At 36.9% G+C, this 15,444-nt stretch overlaps 2 protein-coding genes across 2 annotated transcripts; one reads left to right on the top strand and one right to left on the bottom strand.

Annotated features, from left to right (window-relative positions):
- Window positions 1-906: 906 nt before the first annotated feature.
- Window positions 907-7,844, bottom strand: LOC135581957 (protein DETOXIFICATION 33-like). Its single transcript, XM_065147295.1, has 8 exons — window positions 7,454-7,844; window positions 5,481-6,022; window positions 2,187-2,273; window positions 2,051-2,107; window positions 1,735-1,973; window positions 1,538-1,656; window positions 1,337-1,423; window positions 907-1,255 (listed from the first exon to the last, which is right to left on the bottom strand). The coding sequence occupies exons 1-8, from the start codon at window positions 7,721-7,723 to the stop codon at window positions 1,187-1,189; spliced, it is 1,470 nt and encodes a 489-aa protein (XP_065003367.1). The 5' UTR covers window positions 7,724-7,844; the 3' UTR covers window positions 907-1,186.
- A 2,769-nt stretch (window positions 7,845-10,613) lies between these two features.
- Window positions 10,614-15,321, top strand: LOC103980648 (ATP-dependent zinc metalloprotease FTSH 1, chloroplastic). The gene is made up of 5 exons (XM_009397102.3): window positions 10,614-11,937; window positions 14,004-14,250; window positions 14,332-14,515; window positions 14,614-14,785; window positions 14,882-15,321. Exons 1-5 carry the CDS (start codon window positions 10,645-10,647, stop codon window positions 15,101-15,103), a joined length of 2,118 nt encoding a protein of 705 aa, XP_009395377.2. The 5' UTR covers window positions 10,614-10,644; the 3' UTR covers window positions 15,104-15,321.
- The last annotated feature ends 123 nt before the right edge of the window (window positions 15,322-15,444 follow it).

Genomic DNA, 15,444 nt, shown 5'->3' with positions numbered 1-15,444 from the left:
TGGTTCACTCTAGAATGATCTATAGAAAAAAAATATATAATTAAATTATCATATAAAAATTGATAGATCATAATTATTGAGCTTGACATATCAATAAAAAATTTATTTTATACGGTTGATGATGTGACGTCGATAAAGATGCTAACTTTATAACAATAAATGGTCTACTTGGTTAAGATAATAATTGATAATCCTGATTAAGATATGTTATTACCTCATAACCATAGTCCCGATGATTTGATATATGATCTTATAGCTTAATAATGGACAAGAAATTAACATAATTATTTTTGACATTAGTCATGATTTGAACTCAGGTAAATCCTCGAAAGGAAAAACTCTACTACTCAATCAATATTATATATATATATATATATATATATATATATATATATATATTTGAATCCTCCCATCTATTATTAATTTATGCATCAAAATAGCTTTTGTGAGACATGCCCTCCGTATAACTTTACAAGGTTATTTATTGAATCCTTATCTTCCCAACACCCAAACTGTGATTAGTCGGGAAGTTAATTTTATGATATTTGAACCCTCTACATTATCAAACATCTTGAATATGATATAAGTCATGCAAAGAAAATTAAGAAAAATAAAAAAAAGAAATATAGATAGACAAAATAAGATTCATAGCATAATTCCCCTACAATACATACATACATGATCCCATCAGTCATATAAACCTATGGAATAATACTTCAAATACTCATACTTTTGGCATAATAATGAGTTTGCATAAAATCAATGTAAATTAGAGTTTCATCAAACAGTTAGCTCAATGAAGATTAAGTACAACAGTAAACACAATTTATTAGGTTTTGAAGAGAGATATATATACTTAACATAAATATAGAAGAATAGATATGAAAACTACTGGCTTCAAAGGGATGGATATATATGCTGTGGCTTCCTCGTAATAAAAGAATTTGCATAGTAATACAGGAAGCTCCCAAGGCATTGGAGCTCAAAAATGATCCCAATATCCTTAGAAAATGCAATATGTTCATATTTATTTCTCTTTGGTAAGACCATGAGATTTTTACGTACCATAAAAGCAAGTAGTTCAAAGAGTGATAAACAGTCTAGGAACTTGATCCAGCCACACTCTCTTTATGCAAGCATTCACATTCCTTGTGGACATTCTACATTTAATCTTTCTCCTAATTAATCAATCTTTGTTTGTTGGTTCATCCACAGACCCTCCCCACTTCCTTATTCGAGATTCTGCTTCCATTGCCTGCCACGGTCAGAAGTCAAGATTATTCAGATACAGAGATGGATACATGAATAGAGAGAGAGAGAGAGAGAGAGAGATGACCTCCTTGTCCCAGTTTGTGCCTACAGTAACCCCAATAAGTACCAAGGTCTGTAATCCTACGCCTGTTAGCATGCCACTCCACATACCCTGAGCTCGACGAGGAGATGATGGAGTAGCCATGACAAAGTAAGGTAGAAGGGAGGAGGAGGAAGAAGAAACAAGAGTAGAGAAGATAAAGCAGTACAACAACTGGAAGGTTACCTTCACTCCTAGATCAAAATAATACGCCAACAGGCAGCCTACTGGAATGCCCACCAGATAATAACATCCCAAATTGATATAAGCCACCAATGTCTGCCATCCAGCTCCTACTGCCACACCTGAACACGGAGTCCACGAGTTGAAGCAGTGTTGATAGAAGTGAAGACACAATGGGGGAAAGGGTTCCGATGCTAAACCTGTTAGAACTGGTTGGACGCTGCTGAGGAGGAGTGTGAATGCGAAGACCACCGCGAGGTCAGTGACTGCAGCAACTACGTCAGGGCTGTTGGTGAAGGGAACCCCGTAAACGTCCTGGAGAACCAAGACCAGGGAAAAGAAGACGAGGCCGAAAACGACGGAGGACATGATGACCACCAGTATCGAGAACTTAGCCGCTCTCGGCCTGCCTGCTCCAAGCTCGTTCGATATCCTCACGCTGACAGATCCATCATCATCGGCTTTCAACACAACCAAGAAGAATGTGTAAAGGAAGGAAGGCTAGTCCGGGATCACCTGATGGCGGCATTGAAGCCGAAGAACACCATCATCTCCCACCCGTACAAGTTTATGCTGCAACAGGAATGTCGACAGGTAAATTATGGGATTTCTCGATAGAGAGATGGAAGGTTATCGACCGTCAGGGACTAACCATATTGATATAGCAGCCACTGCTACCTGAGCATTCCTCAGGTTGCCTGCCAACACGATGAGGAACATGTAGAACCAGAACTCCAGGCTACATGGATGGCAGCAAACACATGAGAACATCAAATATGGAAGAAGAGATCTAAAAACAAACAGCAAGTAAAAAAGAAATAAAATTATTATATAAAAATTTAACGTCACGATTAGAATCAAGAATCGTAAATCTAAAACAAATGTTTTAGGAAGGTAAAAGTCCACATTATCTCCTAAGGAATCCATCCACTTTTTTTCTATCTATTAGTCGATAACTGTAACTAAAATCCAATCATATCTATAATATATCTTAATTAATTAAATATGATCATATAATCTAAGATTTAAAATTAATTTTATTCAATTGGATTCTAAACTTTTGAAAAGTACTCATATACGCAAATTTAAAATGAAGTCAATAAGTCTAGCTTAAACATAAATTATACAATGAAATTTTTACTATCAGGATAATTTATAATATTTAAAATGTTATCATTTCAAACTGATTTGGTTTCTGATATATGAGCATATAATCTTTCATCATTTTAAGTCGATTTATTTTAAGCATATAATCTTTTACCCCTTATCGATAACCTGTTATCTTTTTTTTAATATTTTTTAATATTAACTAGTATTCTAATTATAAGACTAATATCTGATATATATTTGAATATATAATAAATTTTTAATTACATATGCATAAGAATTATGGAGGACTTATATCATGCATGTGGAATGATGTTATTATCTTTATGTATACAATCCTAAATGAAAAATATCTAAAATAATATCATATTACCCTATCACATATTCAAAGTAAATTCTTCTTTGGGATTATATTTTATAATTATGTGTGTCATTATGAATATTATTTTATTAATATCATTTATGACTAATTCCTTGATGTAATATGATAAATTTATTAATCCAAGCCTTTTTGGCAACTATAAAACTAATATAATAATATAATTTAAAATATTTTATAAATGGTAAAATAGTTATTATAATTTGCATCCCATAACCTACCATCTCATGCCACTTTAATAGTTACTAGTTAGATAAAACTTAGTGATATAAGTTACAAATAATATTCACTAAATTTTTTTAATAAGTTTATGTAGAAATAGTTCAATAATAATAAAACAATGATCATAATAATTATTTAATTTTAAATAATATAAAAAAAACTCTTATGATAACTATAATCATGATAAACATAAATCATACCTTTATATAAATAAATAAATTTTATTTCATAATGTCAAACATATGTATGTGAATAACTACACAAATTTAAGAATCACAAGTAATAAAATTTTACCAATATGTCATATGAGAAAGCCATAATAGAAATTCATAATTTATAGTTTTTATAATTCAGAATTGAACCTTAAATTATTCCAATCAATCTTATTTAATTGAGCAAGCCCATTGGGCAATCCAAAAATAAGCCGGTAGATTTTGACTAAACATCAACCTAATTAGACAGTCAAAATAGAGTTAACCAAAGTAAAAAAATTAGTCAAAATTTAACTTTCTTCAAATTTGATCAAACGAGATTGATCGAATCTAAATCTAATCAAGTAAATAAAATATATTTAGAATCAAATCTAGTCAAAAAAAAAAATTAGGATTGACCAAAATTGAGGCTCAATCAAAAATTAAAATTTGACCAAATTAAGATAGTCAATACTTTAATTAGGTCAATAACCAAGGGCAATAGGTCAAAATTAGGAATTGTCAAAGTCAAACTTGGTTAAAATTAAATCAGTCAAAATTTGATCAAAATAAACCATTGATCAAGTCAAAATTAAATAATTGTCAAAAGGGCATAATTTAAATAATAAATTAAAGGAGCAACCCTAAAACAAACTCAAAATTAAGGATTTTATTCAAAATTGGAGCTAAATAACATATTTCTTCTTGCCGTCAGCTTCTCATCGTAGCTTCCTCCACCACCATTGTAGGACTTCACGATTGGTAGTATCCTCTGTATGACTGATTATTGTCCAGCATTGCCTGTACCTGTCTTATCGACAATAATCTACATTGCTACTGATACTAAGTGATGCAACCCAGTAAGCCCCCTTTTCCGCACCCTCACAATGACTTATCCTTCATGAGAGCTACCATCCATCACCATATATAGCGATATATGGTAGCTTCCTCTATCACGTAATTTGTGCTCGCACCGTCAATGCATAGTTGTGCATCAATGTCACCATCATTCGTGTTGTACAACTGTTGTTGTGCTGCGAAGTTGTCAAACCACTTTGCTAAGCATCATCAACCATTATCGCATAGCTAAGCAACCGTCACCCCTTACCATGTCATCGATTACAATCACTTTCATCATGTGCCATCGCCTAGTTGCAACGCTATTCATTGCACCTAGTAGCAACACCGATATCTAGCATTGGTGCTATCATCCACCACTTGTAGAAGTGTTGTTGCATGCAACAGTGTCGCTTGCACAATGCAATGGAACCACCACTATATTGCTCAACCTTATGTGATTGCCAGCCTAAACTAGTATCATTGCAGTTGTCCTATAGTGTTAATGTCTGACGCTCGCGCTGCTATCCATAGCAGTGTTTCTAGCAACGACCTACTAATACAATTCTACATATCCTTTCGTTCGACATATTTATCCTTCCGTTGTTCATAGATTCTCCATGACAACCTAGGGATTAAACAATGTATACAGACCCAATAGTAGGGACTTAGCATATTTGGATCATAAGATGTAAGCATCGTAAAATCAAAATAGAAACAATAATTTGATATAATCAAATTAAATCTAATGCATAAGTAAATCAAAATAGATCTAGTTTCTTTAATGATATATGACAACTTAGATTTCAATAATATGACTCTGATATCAATTATATGAAATAAAATTATTATGCAAAAATTTGTATCATAGATCTAAGATAAAATATACATATCTTTTGAACACAATAATCAACCAGATAGGTCGAATGTCACGAAGCAATATAATAATGATCTTTGCTAGATTCTTCTTTTCATCTCTTTTTATTTTTAGAACTACTATAATTAACGAAATAGGGATTTATCGGAAGGTTTGTATGATTCCTAAAATATCTTGTCATATATAAGTGAGAGGATCTAGAAAAGATAATTAAAAAAATTTCTCTTAAGGAATCATAAGAGTGGACTTCATTTTTATTCACTAACAATTATAACTAAAATCTAATCATATCTATAATATATTTTATCTAACTAAATAAGATCATACACATACCACATCATAATTGCAGAAGCAATAGAGAGCCTCGCAAAGGCACCCAAGTCCCTAAAAGCTCCCCAGCTGAAGCCATTCCAAGCACCGGGGCAGTATCCCCAAGCTACGTATATGAACTGCCCGACAACGACGACCCACCAAGCTGCATTAAGCGAAGTTGCAGCACCCACAAGACCAAGCTTGAATTGGACTATGAGAAGCCAGCTGAGGAACAAGTGGAACAGCAACGCCACTGCTGAAACGACCGCCATGGTCATCACCTTGCTCTGCGCTTGGAGGAACTTCTGGATGGGGAAGTTGAGTCCGTAGGCAAATAACTGAGGGATCATGTAGAGGGAGAATCTCCCTGCAAGCACTGCGATCTCTGCATCCTGGTGGAATAAAAGGAGGATGTGGGTGGCAAAGAGGTAGATGGGCAGTAGGCAGATGCACATCGCCGTGAGGATGACCCATGACCGCTGCATGTAGATCCCCAACATGTGGAGCTGCTTTGCACCAAACGCCTGGCCACACAAGGTCTCCAGGGCACTTCCCATGCCCAGCTATGAGTGAAATCATGTAGAAGATAAAAATAAGAGGACGAAGAGAAAAAAAGGATGATATTGTGCAACGCAAGTTAGTGATGATATTGTAGGCAAATGCTTTTCATTTTTCAGAATTTTTCTCGCAAATGCTTTATTATATTCGATAAAATATTATAATGCAGTATAAAAATACTGATATTTTTATAAAATTATATAAAAACACTGTATTATAGTATTTTTTTAATATTATTAAAAATATGATAGCATAGTATAAAAAATACAATAAATAAGATAATTTTATAAAATTTGTACAAAAATATTATGTTATAATGTATTCGTATTGTATTATAGTATTTTTTTTTTGTATTGTTAAAAATACTACAACACAATGTAAAAAATATATAACTAGGCCAGTTTACCTCATAGATCGATCCGTAAGAAAAGAGAGGAAAAAGAAAGTATTCTAAATATTAGACAAAAAAAAAACTGTTAAGAAATTGTGAAAATAAAAAGTACTTCCGTGGAAAAAAAAAATCTAAAAAAAGTATTTTTCTGGAATTTGCCGAACAAAGTTTCAAATATATACAGCATAAACACTATTACAAGAAAAATCCCTCGTTTGTGATCATAGATATCAATAGAAAAGTAAAACAGGACACCCGTGAGACAAATGCCGACAGCAAAGCAACTCGTATTTCTCGAATAAAAGCCCACAATGACTGCGATCCAATAATTGCAATCCTCGCACCTTCAGATAGGGCAGAGAAGTCATCCACCTACTCATGCCATAAGTTCATGGAATGAATTGAGGCATGTTAAGGATATTTTTGGAGGTGGTATGAGAGTCATTAGTTCAAAACCTTATCCAACAATTCTCTACGCCTAATTCAATGCTTTGATGGCGATATGTCATAATCATCTAAAAAAAATCATTTAGAGTTTGAAACCCTCATTGATCTTTAATCGCTTATTATCTACACCCAGAAAAGTCTTCACGCCAATGCAAATCAGTAGCAGAAGAGAGAGACAGAGAGAGAGATCTGAGCTTATTCATCTAACCCATAAGTCTTCAACTGCTCCCGCCAATAATTGATATCATCATTTTAGAAGTGCAGCTCTCGATCATTTAAAGGTCGATAAGTGAACTAACAACTACAAGTCTACAAGAATGAACTCAACATATTATTAGAGTTATGGTAGTTGTAATTTCCCCCAAGGAAATGTTTCTTCTTTCGGTTGTGGCAATAAGGAACCCTAACATCTGTTGTGTATATCTAATTATGCAGTTCTGTCTACCAATAATACGATGAAAATTACTTTTATGATTTGAATCGATGAGATCTCAACGCGAACTACAGAGGGAGGAGAAGGAGGAAAACGATCTGGTAAGACGTAAGACCGGAGAACTTGCTTGTTCTCATCATTAAGAAGTGGAATTGGTTGACGTACCATGATGCCGAAGGCGAGGCCGGCGATGACCATGTTCTCGGTGGAGACGGCGTCGAGCTCGAGGGTGGTGAGGTGGCCGGCGAAGATCTGGGTGACGGCGCCCAGGGAGTACTGGGCGATGGACGTGAAGATGGCCGGCCCCGCCAAGTACCACAGCTTCTTCTTCTCCTCCCACACATGCTCCATGAACTGCCTCACGCTCTTAATCTCCTCTAAGTCCCGCTCTCTCTTTCTCCCCAGCAAAGCATCCTCCAGTGGTTCCCTCTCCATCTCTCTCTCTCTCTCTAGGAATAGAAACTGCGGGATATTAAAATGTCGAGAAGAAAATATATTCCTGAGAAAAGTTTCAGTTTTTGCCCTTTTTTTCCCCACAAAAAGCAATTTGTTTCCTTTCTGTTTCACAGAGCTCTTATTTTTTAAAATCACAGTTTTTTTTGGGGACAGAGCTCCACACTAATTAATTAAATTAATAATATATTTAACAAATTTTGAATTATTTATAAAATTATTTTTTAAAATATAAATACTCTGGGAAAATATTTAAAATTAATTAATTAAAATTTTGGAGCAAGTTTAAATTTATTTTAATCAGTTTGAAATTATGTATCAAACCAAGAAAGAATAAAAGGAGGAGGAATAAAACAAGGAGAACAGTATTGGAACGAGCAAAAACCAAAACAAAAGGTTTTTTTTTTTTTGCTTCATACTGATTTCTTGATTTCACTAAAATAGACTGACATATTTTATGCATGCCACGATTGTAATTCAAACGAGTTTTATAGAAAGAAAAAGAAAGGCAATTATTGGTGTCTAAAGTTTAATAAGTTTGTGATTGAAGGACATAGAATGCTGTACCTGATAAGATCTTAGGTCTTGTCGTAAAAATAATGATAAAAAAAAAGAAAAAAAAAAGGGATGATCATTTTGAGGGGATCAACTACCTTAATATCTTCGAGGGGATCGGTCTCCTTGATTGTTTCGAGGGGATCGATCTCATAGGGTTTGTCCATAATAACATTTCATTGATTGATTGATTGATTGAAAAAAAGGATTATAGAGTTTCATCTATGATCCATCAGGACTTGGACTCTTAATAATAAATAAATATTAAATAAATTTCTACCTGTTTCTAACTAAACCAAATAGACTCAGTAAACAACTGAACTAAACATACTCAATAAACATTATTCAAAAACTCAAAAAAAGTGTTATAACAATCCATTAAACTCGCATAGTTTCTCTTTCAGCACTTCAATCATAGGTTATCTGTAACGCATCATAATCCATTGATCAAGAATGATCTCTACTTTTTTATAGTGTAAGTAACATGTCGATTTTTCAATGTAGTAATTGTTGCAAGAAACTCCTGACCCCTGTATAATCAATTTTTTCTTTGAACATTTGTTAAAATATGTCTTTCAGTGATCTTTACTTTGAATATGTCGTAGCCTTCGATATGGTGGGCTAATCGGCTTGTAACTTTCCTGTCCATAAAATTATTAGTGCTACTCGTATCAATCAAAATAGTGTCAGGCTGATACTTCAAAATAGTGACCGGTGATTGTGGCAGCAAAAGATACTATGTTTCTACTGCATTATAAGGGAAGCCACTGGTGATGATGAATGATCACAATCGACAGTGGCTGGCTAGCAAAAGATACTAGGGCAGCGTCACTGATGGGCGGCTACAAGTGGTGGTCTGCTGGATGGGAAACAATGGTCGCAGCCTTCTTGCTCAAGCGAGATGGCGAAGCGAGGAGAGAAGGTTGCTGGCCGGGGCACAGTGGCGGCGGTGGGCGTTAGCTAGGGAGCGACGACGGCGGTGGTCACCGACCGGGAAGAAGCGTCGACAATGGAGAAGAGGTAGTGGTAGTCGACGTTGGAAATCACAAACCGAGAAGGAACAACGTGCGTGGTTATCGACTTTAACATATATATATATATATATATATATATATATATATATATATATATATATATATATATATATATATATATATATAGCTATGTCAATCACTACAGCGAGATGCCAAGGATCGTCGCTCTGATACCAAATGATAAGATCCTAAGGTTTTATCGAAAAAAAGAGAAGAAATGGAAGAAAAATGGATGATCACTTCAAGACGATTGACTTCCTAGGATTTGTCCACGTATTAGAATAACATTTTATTGATTGATTGATAAAAATAATTATATCACTATTTATAGAGTTCCACCTATGGTCCATAAGGATTTGGACTCTTAATAATAAATAAATATTAAATAAATCTTTATCTAATTCTAACTAAATCAAACGGACACAACACAGTAAATAACTGGATTAAACAGACTTAATAAATAGCTCAAAAAAAAATCCTAACAGTACCCCCACAAGTTCATCAATTTGTTCCTGAACAAATTTCACAACCTTCTCCAACATATCACAACAGAAGCATATGCAATCCCTCAAATTTAATTTCACATTGAGTTTATTGTTATTAACTTAGGCTAATGATTCAAACTCAATTAAATTAGTGACTTATCCAATAACCTTAGGTGGGCTCCTATACATAGCATTTGGCCAAGTGAACTAGTGGTCCCATCTTCACTAAATTATTGGATAGGGTTTAATGCATATTTTAATGTAAATTGATGTTTGATAATTTTTTTATAAATCACATTTGGTTCGGATATTATATTGAAAATACTTAAATGCTAATGCTATATTATGAATTACATCCCATCAAAATATAACACCTGTCATTCATGGATTTTTTTTTCATTCATTAAAAGTAACAACGGCCAAAATTTATTGCAAAATTCACTGATATCACGATCTCATATATAAATTATGGAATTCCACTATATATATATATATATATATATATATATATATATATATAATTTACTGCTTGGAAATGACTATGACTCCAAGTGAAAACAAGAAACTGCCATAACGAATGCCTCGACGTGGCTCACCGCACAACACAATTAATGTTCGTTTTCCTCGCTGGCACGCTTTTCTTTGTGTCTTTCGTTCCGTCGTCTCATTGTCACTCCAATCCCCAAATATCAAAACGATTGGCCACAATCGACTCCACGTAGACGCACCCCCTACACACATCCAAAACTCCACAGCAATCGTGTCGCAATAAGAACGATCGATCCCCGTAGAGATAGACTCGCACACGGATTTGCTTCGCTTCGCTACAATGGCTTCCGCAAGCCATCTCCTCACCTCCACTCTATTCGGCACCAGACTCCGTCCGAAATCCACGCCCAACCCTTCCCTCCTTCTCCTCCCGAGACGAACCAACTCCATTCGATCACTCCTCGATCGCAACAAGAATAGCAACGACAACCGCCTCACCCTGTCCCCTTCCGTTGCCGCGGCCGCCGCCTTCCTCCTTTCCTCCCTCCCCCCGGTCGCCATCGCCGAGGACGTCGCCCCGGTCCCGCCTCCCCCTTCGCCGCCCGCCGTCCAGTTCGATGCCGCCTCCAAGCCCGACAACCCCTTCGCCCAGTCCCTCCTCACGGCCCCCAGGCCGCAGACGTCCTCGGACCTCCCCGAGGGCTCCCAGTGGCGCTACAGCGAGTTCCTCGATGCCGTCAAGAAGGGCAAGGTCGAGCGCGTCCGCTTCAGCAAGGACGGCGGGGTGCTTCAGCTCACGGCTGTCGATGGCCGCCGGGCCGCCGTCATCGTCCCCAACGATCCCGACCTGATCGACATCCTGGCGATGAACGGCGTGGACATCTCGGTCTCGGAGGGGGACGCCGGCAATGGGCTGTTTAATTTCATCGGGAATCTGATCTTCCCCTTTCTCGCCTTTGCCGGTCTCTTTTTCCTCTTCCGCCGGTCCCAGGGGGGACCTGGGGGCGGGCCGGGTGGGCTTGGCGGGCCGATGGACTTTGGCCGGTCCAAATCTAAGTTCCAGGAGGTTCCGGAGACCGGTGTCACCTTCGCTGATGTCGCCGGAGCCGACCAGGCCAAACTTGAGTTGCAGGAAGTGGTGGACTTCTTGAAGAACCCGGACAAGTATACGGCTTTGGGGGCGAAGATTCCTAAAGGTTGTCTCTTGGTGGGTCCGCCGGGTACCGGCAAGACGCTGCTGGCCAGGGCGGTGGCTGGAGAGGCCGGAGTCCCGTTCTTCTCGTGTGCAGCGTCCGAGTTCGTGGAGCTATTTGTGGGAGTGGGGGCGTCGAGGGTCCGGGATCTGTTTGAGAAAGCAAAGGCTAAGGCACCGTGCATTGTTTTCATCGATGAAATTGATGCGGTGGGAAGGCAGAGAGGAGCTGGGCTTGGCGGTGGCAATGATGAGAGGGAGCAGACTATCAATCAGCTCTTGACGGAGATGGATGGGTTCTCGGGGAACAGTGGAGTGATAGTACTGGCAGCGACTAACAGGCCAGATGTGCTGGATTCGGCTTTGCTGAGGCCTGGGAGGTTTGATCGGCAGGTCACAGTTGATAGACCTGATGTTGCTGGCAGAGTGAAGATCCTGCAGGTCTGTTGGCGATAGCTTAACTCATAAATTCTTTAATTGTTAATGATATTTATGTAGATGTTTGATAAAATACCTCTTGGTTATTGATATTTATGTTTTTGCTTGTTGATGCTTAGATTTTGATAAGTTGTGCATGTACCACAATAAGTAGATGTTCGATGACCCGATTCCATAACATATTTTTTGAAGCATCAAAAGTAATTGCATGTTAAAATCTTGCTCCATGATCGATGGATCTTCTGAATTAATTACAAATTATAAAATCTTGCTTCCTAGAGTTGCTTAGTTGTGCTAAAATTAGGATTTCTTCGTCAAACTTGATTTTTTTTTTCTTTTCTTTTTTTGCCTTTTGAAATCAATTCATGGAATCGGAGGCTCTAATGAAAGTATGTGATATAAAAATTGTTAAGCTTGTTAGTGATCCACAATAATGAGGCTTCAGCTACCATTTTCAGTGCAAATTCATGAAGTGCTTTTTGTGTCAAAGTTCTTGCTTGGAGCTTTTCATTCATCTTCTTTTTTCTGGTACTTGAATATTGGATTAATGTATTACTGGAAAAAAATTTCATCTGGATCTAGGTTTAGTCCATTGTCCGCTTTAGTATGATCAAGATGATTTTTGAATGTTTATTTTATATTATATGATGACAGATAGCTGAATGCTAAACAAAGATGCAGTTTTTTACATTTGACACACACTATTACTATTTTCTTGCTGGATCATCCTTGCTCAATGGTAGGAATTATCCATGTAGGTGACCCAAATAGTTGAGAAATTATGGCTTCTTGTTAAGTTCTGCAGAAAGTGTCTGAACCATTTAAAGAAGTTTTAACTTGTAGTTTTTAATTCTTTGAAATCAGTTATTTAAGATTATTGGTTTTTCTTCCAATAAGTCTTTGATCAAGCTATGTGATTTTGTTGAGAACCTTTATTTTAGCTTGACTACTACCATCCAAGGTTAGGCAACTGCTACCTAAACTATCTTTGTGTTGCAAAATAATAAGGATGAAGTGTTCCAAAACTGCTCTGTGATAACACATGTCTGAAAAGTATTATAGGGTGAAGTATTTCCAAGCCTATGGTCCAAAATGACAATTGCGGAGTTTATGAGGTTATCATCAGATTATACCTTGTATGGGTGACAACCAATTTATGTTATGTCTTTGATGTGAAAGCTTTACTACTTCACAGTTGCCCTCAAATAGCTTCAATATTAAATCAATATTTCATTTGACCACTTTGTTACAAATTGTGTGACGGAAAGTGGTTACCCTCTCGAGGAGGTTTGGATTCTTTTTCCAGAAACATGAGTAAAATCTATTAACCCAAAAAGCACTTACAGCCTGTGCTCAGGATATCAGCATACATAAAATCAAGAAAGCACGGTAAGAGGTTTGGATTGAGAGGTAGTAAATTAGTAATAATCATCTAGCATAGTGACATCTGCAAATTAAGCAAGAGACAAACTGTGAATTGGAAGATAAAACACTACTATTGCAAGGATTTTTTACAAGATAAAAGGAAAGTACATGGAGACTCTATGAGGGATTGCAAAACCATTCGTATTTACTGTTTCAGGTGTAAATTGTGTTGCAGATCACCTCTTTTCAGATGGTTTGGTTCAGCTTAAATTTTAGTTTAAATTTAATGGCTATTCTTGTCCTTTCTCGTCTCTTGATTACGTTCAGTCATTTTAATTTCAATGTTGCAACTACCGACAGCAAGTTGTATGGGTTACATGGAATCAATGATCTGCTAACTGTAGCTAAACACAAATTTGCCAACGTGTTTTTCATCAAAATTATTCAATAGGTTCATATCTTACATCTGTAAGAATGAGTATGCCTAGTCAAGGTGCCATTGCAAAAAATTCAAGCACCTGAATATTTATACTGCATAACTAATTAATTTCTTCATGATTTTGAAATGGTCTTCTACTGTTACTAGGGCCCATTCTACAAGTTGCAGACGTAATTTAATCTCTTATATCAATTTTCTCAGAATTTAATCGTAGCTAGTAAATGATTCCTGTTATGGTGCGTGTAAAAGCCTTTTCTATTTATAGGTTCATTCAAGAGGGAAAGCACTTGCTAAGGATGTAGATTTTGAGAAAATTGCTAGAAGAACCCCTGGTTTCACTGGAGCTGACTTGCAAAACCTGATGAACGAAGCAGCTATTCTTGCAGCCAGACGAGACCTAAAGGAGATAAGCAAGGATGAAATTTCAGATGCTCTGGAGAGAATAATTGCAGGACCTGAAAAGAAAAACGCAGTTGTATCAGATGAGAAGAAGAAGCTGGTAGCATATCATGGTTAGTGTCTCATAAACTGAGCTTCAATTTTTACAGTTTGCCATATGTTTCAAATGAAATGATATTTCAATGTTTTGTTAGAGGCTGGACATGCCCTTGTGGGGGCACTCATGCCCGAGTATGATCCAGTTGCCAAGATCTCCATTATTCCTCGAGGTCAAGCTGGTGGTCTTACATTCTTTGCCCCAAGTGAGGAGAGACTTGAGTCAGGACTTTACAGCAGAAGTTACCTAGAGAACCAAATGGCTGTTGCCCTCGGAGGAAGGTTAGAAAGAAGAGCAAGGATATTCCCCACTAAACTTCTCCAACTCTTTTGTACGTCATAACTACATCCATCAACCAAGTATTTTTGCTGCATTTCAGGGTGGCAGAAGAGGTGATCTTCGGACAAGAGAATGTCACAACAGGAGCTTCAAATGACTTCATGCAGGTTTCAAGAGTGGCAAGACAGATGGTTGAGAGGTTTGGATTCAGCAAAAAGATTGGACAGGTAGCCATAGGTGGGTCTGGTGGTAATCCATTCCTGGGTCAACAGGTATTTGAACATGTAGCCATTTCAGCTTATGTTCCTAGATCTTTATATATCCAGGCTTGTACTGATGATGGCACGCATGATTGTGTTGTTTGATAGATGTCAACTCAAAAAGATTATTCCATGGCAACTGCTGATGTGGTTGATGCTGAGGTGCGAGAGCTTGTGGAGAGGGCTTATTCCAGGGCCAAGCAAATCATAACCACCCACAGCGATATCCTCCACAAGCTGGCACAGCTTCTCATCGAGAAGGAGACTGTCGACGGAGACGAGTTCATGAGCCTGTTCATTGATGGCAAAGCAGAATTGTATGTTGCATGACTAAACAGACAACCATGCCTCTTCCATGTTGTAGTTTTGTTCACAAACACATTGGACCAAAAGGAAATTAGCAAGAAAAGAGAAGAATTTTGTGTATAATATACACTCTATTTTGAAGCCTTAATTTGGTTATGGATGACTCAGAAAATAATCAGTAGCTATTTATTTTTCACGGTGATGTAAAATAAGATGTTCTAGTAATAAATGATTTTTTTTTAGATATGGAGTTCTATGAACACCTCAAAATATATTTCATATTCATAATGTCCATAATTAAATGCTAAAGCGCATGGGAAGATTTCTTGACAAGTGTTTATTCTTTCTTATATATGTAGCTGTTT

The sequence above is a fragment of the Musa acuminata genome, chromosome BXJ3-4, assembly GCF_036884655.1.
Source record: "Musa acuminata AAA Group cultivar baxijiao chromosome BXJ3-4, Cavendish_Baxijiao_AAA, whole genome shotgun sequence".
Classification (NCBI taxonomy): domain Eukaryota; kingdom Viridiplantae; phylum Streptophyta; class Magnoliopsida; order Zingiberales; family Musaceae; genus Musa; species Musa acuminata.
Note: the sequence above shows the minus strand (reverse complement) of the source record. Positions and strands in the feature narration are given on the sequence as shown.

Coding starts and splice junctions, on each gene's coding strand:
- LOC103980648 (XM_009397102.3), top strand. CDS start 10,645: ATGGCTTCCGCAAGCCATCTCCTCACCTCCACTCTATTCGGCACCAGA. Junction 11,938..14,003: donor GCAGAGTGAAGATCCTGCAG/GTCTGTTGGCGA, acceptor TTCTATTTATAG/GTTCATTCAAGAGGGAAAGC. Junction 14,251..14,331: donor GAAGCTGGTAGCATATCATG/GTTAGTGTCTCA, acceptor ATGTTTTGTTAG/AGGCTGGACATGCCCTTGTG.
- LOC135581957 (XM_065147295.1), bottom strand. CDS start 7,723: ATGGAGAGGGAACCACTGGAGGATGCTTTGCTGGGGAGAAAGAGAGAG. Junction 2,274..5,480: donor GCTTCTGCAATTATGATGTG/GTATGTGTATGA, acceptor CCATCCATGTAG/CCTGGAGTTCTGGTTCTACA. Junction 1,657..1,734: donor CGTCCAACCAGTTCTAACAG/GTTTAGCATCGG, acceptor CTCCGTGTTCAG/GTGTGGCAGTAGGAGCTGGA.